The sequence below is a fragment of the Quercus robur genome, chromosome 8 (assembly GCF_932294415.1).
Source record: "Quercus robur chromosome 8, dhQueRobu3.1, whole genome shotgun sequence".
In the NCBI taxonomy this organism is placed as follows: Eukaryota; Viridiplantae; Streptophyta; class Magnoliopsida; order Fagales; family Fagaceae; genus Quercus; species Quercus robur.
The window spans coordinates 13,209,503-13,216,850 of NC_065541.1; the positions used below are offsets into that span (position 1 = coordinate 13,209,503).

A 7,348-nucleotide genomic window follows, 5' to 3' on the forward strand; every position below is an offset into this window, starting at 1 on the left:
TGGTGGAGGAGGTTTGGAATGCTAACAATAATCTCCATGACCCGAGTAGCTTCTGTGCAGGGCTTAAAATGTGTGCGGACAACCTAGCCAAATGGGGAAAAGCTGTGTTTGGGCAAATTCCAAAAAAGATTCAGGAGAAGAAGGAAAAGCTAAGTGAGCTATTAAAAAATGATACTGCACTTCAACATGGGGCTGAAATTAATAAACTGAGAAAAGAGATTAATCTCTTGTTGGATGATGAGGAGGTGTGGTGGCAGCAGAGGTCAAGAGTACAATGGCTAGGGGAAGGGGATCGCAACACTAAATATTTTCACCACCGCGCCTCGGAGAGAAGAAGGAAGAATACAATTGTGGGATTGTGGAATGATGAAGATATTTGGTGTGATAGTAAGGAGGGGATAGCTAGAACAGTCACCAGTTATTTTGAAAATATTTACACTTCCACGAAACCGACCCGAATGGAAGAGGTGACAAATCTGATTCAGGCAAAGGTATCCGAGGAGATGAATGGGGAACTCACTAAGGATTTCACAGCAGAGGAGGTCAGAGCGGCTCTTAAGCAAATGCATCCAACCAAAGCACCGGGGCCTGATGGTATGTCTGCTATCTTTTATCAGAAATATTGGGATATTGTTGGTGTTGATGTAACTAATATGGTTTTAAATGTGCTTAATTCAAATGCCTCTTTATCTGATATTAATAATACTTATATTACATTAGTGCCGAAGGTTAACATGCCCAATAGGATGAAGGATTTTAGACCCATCAGCCTCAGTAATGTAGCGTACAAATTGATATCCAAAGTGCTTGCAAACCGCCTTAAGAAAGTATTGCCTCAAATAATATCTGAGAACCAAAGTGCCTTCTTATCGGAGAGATTAATTACAGATAATGTGCTTATTGCTTTTGAGTTAATGCACTATTTGGATCATAAGAAGGGTGGCAAGGATGGCTTTATGGCAGTCAAGCTTGACATGAGCAAGGCTTACGACAGGGTTGAATGGGGTTTCATTGAGGGAGTAATGAGGAGGATGGGATTTCATGAGAAATGGATTGGGTGGGTGCTGAAATGTATTACAACAGTAACATATTCTGTTTTGATTAATGGGGAAGCCCATGGTAGAATATCTCTGACTAGGGGTCTTCGACAAGGTGACCCACTATCATCCTACTTGTTTCTTTTATGTATGGAAGCCTTCTCTGCCCTTATTTCTGATGCAAGCCATAGAAATTTTCTCAATGGAGTATCCATATGCAGGGGCTGCCCTAAAGTCACTCACCTATTCTTTGCAGATGATTGTCTGCTTTTTTGTAAGGCTGATAAGGAGGAGGTCAGCAAGTTGGTTGAAATGCTGGGGTGTTTTGAAGCCGCTTCGGGACAAAAAATCAACATGGATAAGTCCTTGGTGACCTTTAGCCATAATACTCTGATTGAAACAAGAGAGGAGATCCTGGAGGTTTTAGGGCCAATGCAAGAGGTAAGGCAAGGGAAGTATCTTGGTCTTCCATCGGTGATAGGCAAGTCAAAGAATCAAGTCTTTGCAGAAATAAAGGAGAAGGTGGGGAAAAAACTCTCCGGTTGGAAAGAGAGAATGCTATCTGTGGGGGGCAAAGAAATTTTAATTAAAGCAGTCACACAAGCCATCCCTACATACACTATGAGTTGCTTCCAACTCCCTAAGGGCCTATGTGAAGACTTAGAAAGAATGGAGAGAAATTTCTGGTGGGGTCAGAGAGATCAAGAGGCAAAAATGGCTTGGGTCAGTTGGAGGAAAATGTGCAAATCAAAGTTTGAAGGCGGTATGGGCTTTCGCAACTTACAAGCCTTCAATCTAGCAATGCTTGCGAAGCAGGCATGGCGTATCCTTATCAACCCAAACTCATTGATTGCTAGGATTTACAAGGCTAAGTACTTTCCTTATAGTGACATATTGGGTGCAAAGCTTGGATGCAACCCTTCATATGCCTGGAGAAGTATCTATAACAGCTTGGAAGTTATTAATAGGGGTATAAGGTGGCGGGTTGGAAATGGGAAGATGATTCATATATGGGAGGACAAGTGGCTACCTACTCCTACAACCTACAAGGTTTGCTCCCCCCCACAAGATATTGGTGATTTCCCAATGGTGTCTTCGCTAATTGATGAAGAAACGAGGCACTGGAAAGTGGACATGGTCAGGCGGTTCTTCCTTCCTTTTGAGGCTAACACCATATTAAACATCCCTCTCAGCTATAATTTGCCGGAAGATAGTATAATCTGGATGGGGAACAAACGAGGTGTATTTTCTGTCAAAAGTGCATATTACGTCGCTCTTTCAGTGGTGGACAAGACCGAGGAGGGTGAGAGCTCAAGTGGAGATAGTAGGACTCGCCTATGGAAGAAAATGTGGCGACTCCAGCTTCCGGCCAAGATCAGAATTTTTGCATGGAAGGCTTGCTTGGATGGGCTGCCTACGAGGCTTAATCTAGCAAAGCGAGGTGTAAAGGTGGGGGCCGAATGTCCACTATGTGAGAAAGCAATGGAAAGTACCAGCCATGCTTTAATTCATTGTGCTAAGATATGGGAAGTTTGGTGGAATTGGCAAGATTGTCCAATTAATTTGCTGGCTGGGAATAGGTGCCTTGTAGATTTAGCTTTAAAAATTTTGGATGCTGGATCTCCTCTGGATCTTGAAACTTTCTTTGTCACTGCGTGGGCCATTTGGTTTAATAGGAATCAAGCGGTTCATGAGGCTAAATGCAGTCCCCACTCTCATATATGGAATCTTGCAGTGCGCACTCAAAAGGACTATAAGAATGCCATTCTGTATAGTCATCTGAAGCAGCAGGCTCCAGATGTTGGTTGGGCGGCACCTCCTTCGGGTTTTTATAAGGTAAATGTAGATGGTGCCACTGCGGGTGCTGAAGGTAGATCCACTGTGGGTGTGGTTGTTAGAGACAGTAGGGGGATGCTTGTAGCTGCGGCCTGCAAAGTTTTGAATGGAAATTATAGTGCTGCTGTTACAGAAGCCTTTGCAGTGTTTGAAGGAGTTTGTTTGGCCATGGAGTTAGAGCTTCAGCAAGTCATTGTGGAATCTGATTCGACTGGGGTGGTTGAGGCTTTTGATGAGAACAACTGCATTGATGAGTTTGGGATGGTTATTCAAGGATCTCTGGAGCTGGTTCGGTCCTTTAGGAGCTGGAAGGTGAGATATCTGAAAAGGGAAGACAACAGAGCGGCACATGAGCTTGCTCAGTTTGCTAAGGCAGCAGGTTATTCGCAGCAGTGGACAGGAGTGGAGCCTCCTATGATCCGGCAAGTGTTGCTGTTAGATAGGGCCAAAAGTTGAGTTGGTATTGTTCTGTTTTTTAGTCCTTGTTGTTGTGTTTTCTGTTGTACTCCAATTTCAGATTAATGAAATGCAAGTTCAGTTTCAAAAAAAAAATGTAGCCCAGCTCAAAACTTTTTTTTTTCTTTTTTTTCTTATTCTTTATTTTATTTTTCCCTGATTTATAATTTTTATTACTTTTTTTTTTCATCTATATGTTTCCAAATCATCTTTTTTTTTTCCCCCTCCAGACACTACCCTCACTCTTCTCTACTTTTCACTGTCTTCTTCTCTTTATCTTCATTTTTGTTTTTATTTTTATTTTTCTACCTCCCTGTCTAACCAAATACAATTATCTTTAGTTTGCTCTCTCTCAGAGAGAGAGAGAGAGAGAGAGAGAGAGAGAGATTAGTGTTCACCATGCAAAGCCACGGCATTTGCTCCACCATCGTCACCACTTGTCATCCACACAGCCAATGACATGTGTCCTAGATGGGTTTGATCGGCTTCTGACTTTTTTTTTTTTTTTTTTTGGGTACTGATTTCATTATTTTAATGAAAAAAATTGTGTTTTGTGTTTCAATTGTGTCCCCTCTTGAGTTTAGAGACATTTGCAGTCCGTCACAATGAGTAGGATTTGTATTATTTGCTCTACAAGTATATGGGTTAGGGGCTGATGGGCCCGTAGTGCGTTTGAACATCCTGGGATCCATAATCTCTAACACATAGGATGATCAATCCCAGCTCATACGGGCTCACTTTGTATTAGAATACAAAGCTAATGTGACACTTTAGCCCCCCCCGCCCCCCCCCCCCCCACCACAAAAAAACAAAAAACGAAAATATGACTAAATGACTGTACCCATATCTATATGTGACTGATGATGATTTCTTAAACTGGTCTACAATTCTCTTGAATATAAAATTCCATTCTAAAAAAAGAAAGAAAGAAAAAAGAAAACATAAAATTCGGAGCAGCTAAACAAACCCCTTTTATTCCGTAGCAAAAAAGTAACAACTTGCATATACAACTGTTATGAAAAACTTTGTGAAAATAATTGTATCTATAACATTAGCCTTTATAATCTTCATTCCTTTGCATATACAATTGTACTACAGAAAAAACATTTTTCACAGTGCCATTTCCCATGTAACCGACCATGCCATGTTCATGTTCATGCTATAGCTCGATGCTATATACTGAAAACATTGAAAAACCCTCCCAAGGTTTAAGGATTTTCCTTTACTTTTGTTCTTTCTTTCCCTGGAACCAAACAGAGAAAACACTTTTATGAGAAAAGAAACTCATATATGAACCATGAAGAAGTACCCACCAGCCTTTATCTTCCATAGAATCCCTTCTAAAAGTTTTTGTTCTTCATTGATGAAGGTAAAGCTCTTTCCTTTCTCTCATTTTCCGAAGAACCAAACAAGTATAATATACCCACCAACTCTTAGCAACCATTAGCTCACGGCAGAGGTTAAGGACTTCCAGGAAAGATAACGAAAGGATTGTCCTTTATTTATTTATTTTTTCTCAGGAACCAAGCAGAGGATAAGGATTGAAGAATGAAGAAAAATGATAATATGAGCTGGTGCCGGGTAGCCACCCATCATCTTCCATAAGAATCCCTCAAAGTTCTTGATCATCAAAGTGGTGGTAAAGCCCTTTCCTTTCTATTATTTTCCTAAGAACCAAACGTGGGTCAGGTTTTAAGTGATATATAGAATATGTCAACCATCTTTCTTTATTTTAGCAGTAGTGAAAGTAATATATAAATATAGTATGTAGTACCAGCCAAAATATTGTCTTCAATTTAGTCCTCTGTGAGAAACCTTGAAACTCCAAGAATGGTTGAACCAATAGATGCCATTTTTGAGGAGAGAGAGGAGCTCGTGGTGCCACCAACTGGTGGCAACCCAACTCTCAGAATAGCCCATTTTCTTAAACCCTCTGTGACTTCCACTGAAGGCCTTCCTTCACCTTTTCTCTCTGCTGAACCCACCATTTCTGAGCTTGAAAATTTGCCTCTGAAGGTTTGTTTCAGAGGTTGGCAACGTCCAAATGAGAGGTGGAAAATGTGGGTTGCAAGTTTGCATTCCAAGTACCAATCCATATGGAAGGAAAGTGGAATATATGAAGCAATTATTTGCTCCAAATATTCAATATGTAAACACCAAGATTTAATTCTTGGTCTTGCCGAAAAATGGTGTCCTAAGACCAACACATTCATCTTTTCCTGGGGAGAAGCCACTGTTACTTTGGAAGATATGATGGCTTTAGGGGGCTACTCTGTTTTGGGTAACTCTGTTTTAAGCCCTCTTATTACGAAAGAGATGGAAGAAATTCATGAAATCTTGCTTGAAGGATACACAACAGTAGCAAAAACTAATAGTATCGCCTACGTTGGTTTGCATGCCTGGTTGGAACATTTTATGGGGAGTGGGAGCAAATTTGAGCATGAAGCATTCCTTTCATATTGGTTGTGTAAGTTTGTCTTCCCAATGCCTCTTTATCGCATTGAAAAGAAAAATTTTCCAATTGCAATACATTTAGCTAGAGGAAGAATTGCGCTTGCACCAGCAGTCCTCTCCAGTATTTATACAGATTTATGTTTGCTGAAAGCGAAATTAGTTGCCTCAACAAAATTGGATACTGAAGAGATGCTTAATCTTTCTGCACCTTTTCAATTGGTCCAGCTTTGGGCTTGGGAGAGATTCCCAGCATTACGGCCAAATCCCATATCCATCACACAATGTGAGCCAAGGCCTGCCCGCTGGTCCAAACTAAAAAAAGTGAGTATTGAGAATATGAGGTTGGCTATAGACTCTGCTGGAGAAAGTTTTCAGTGGCGCCCTTATGCTATAGCAGCGAATCATAATTGGTTGTTTCCTAAGTTCTATGGAGAAAAAGAACAGTGGGTGTCAGTTGATGCTGCTTTGGACAAAGAGTTGGCGTCGTTTGCTCTATGCATAAGAGTCTGTGAGCTTCTTGGACTACACTGCATTCAACAGTACCTCCCACACCGAGTTGCAATGCAATTTGGAATTGATCAAGATCTTCCAGGTCCTGTTGCTCGATACAATGCGAGCCCGGATATTGTTTGGAGCCATTACAATAGGTCAATTGGAGATGCAAAATTGTATGTACCACCACGGCTTTTTGAGGCAGATGTTACCAAGGGATACTTTGAGTGGTGGAAGCAATCAATGTCTGCCCAGAAAGATGCAATTAAGAATTTCGTTACCCGGCCTAGAGATTCAAGAAGGATTCCCCGAGTTTATTATGGAAAGATGGAAAATTACAATGTCTTTGTTCCACCTAGTTCTTCTGTAGAAAGTTTTAAAGTGGACACTGTCAAGGAAACTATACTCCTAGGAACTTTTAGTGAGAAAAGACTGGTTATTGATGATAAGCCTTTGCCAGTCTCTTTATCTCAAAAAATGTCACACTCGACACCAAATGATGGAGCTCCTAAAAAGGACTTGCTAATGAAACCAGAGGCAAAGAACATCCAGGGTGAAGGTTCAATGGGTGAAGCAGAGAAATATCTGGCAGATGCAACTGTGACAGAAGTGGGACATCCAACCAACATTGCAGTGCATGTCAAAGACAATAATGAGGAAAGCAGTAGCAGTTGCAAAACTGAGATTCCAGGATTGGAGCTTGAGGCTCGGATAAGCAGGCTTGAGAGAGTAGTTGCTGAGCTAAAAGCAGCAAGAGCTATTAACAAGTTTGAGTACAAGCCTGCCAAATAGGAACCATAGCCGCAAAAAGCAAACCATGAACCCAATGTAAATAAATTTTCTTCCTTAAGTAACTGATCAGGCAGTTCAATACTTAGGGTCTGTTTGGATACCGCGTATTTTACTTGCTTTCCAAACTCACTTATTATTTTTCTCTAACAAACAGTTTAGACCCATCTTTATGCTTTGATTCACCAAATTAGTCTTAGGACTGTCATATTAGAGCTGAAAGTGTAAATTGCCTGTGAAGTTTGTTGTGACTTGCTCTTGCCTGATATAAATAAGTATTGCTA

At 40.9% G+C, this 7,348-nt stretch overlaps 1 protein-coding gene across 1 annotated transcript; it reads left to right on the plus strand.

The window, feature by feature from the left end:
- Positions 1–5,159: 5,159 nt before the first annotated feature.
- LOC126695882 (serine/threonine-protein phosphatase 7 long form homolog) lies at positions 5,160–7,067 on the plus strand. Its single transcript, XM_050392677.1, has one exon. It carries the CDS (start codon positions 5,160–5,162, stop codon positions 7,065–7,067), a length of 1,908 nt encoding a protein of 635 aa, XP_050248634.1.
- Positions 7,068–7,348: the final 281 nt, after the last annotated feature.

Excerpts from the sequence above, each read along its gene's own strand:
- LOC126695882 (XM_050392677.1), top strand. The coding sequence starts at position 5,160 with ATGGTTGAACCAATAGATGCCATTTTTGAGGAGAGAGAGGAGCTCGTG.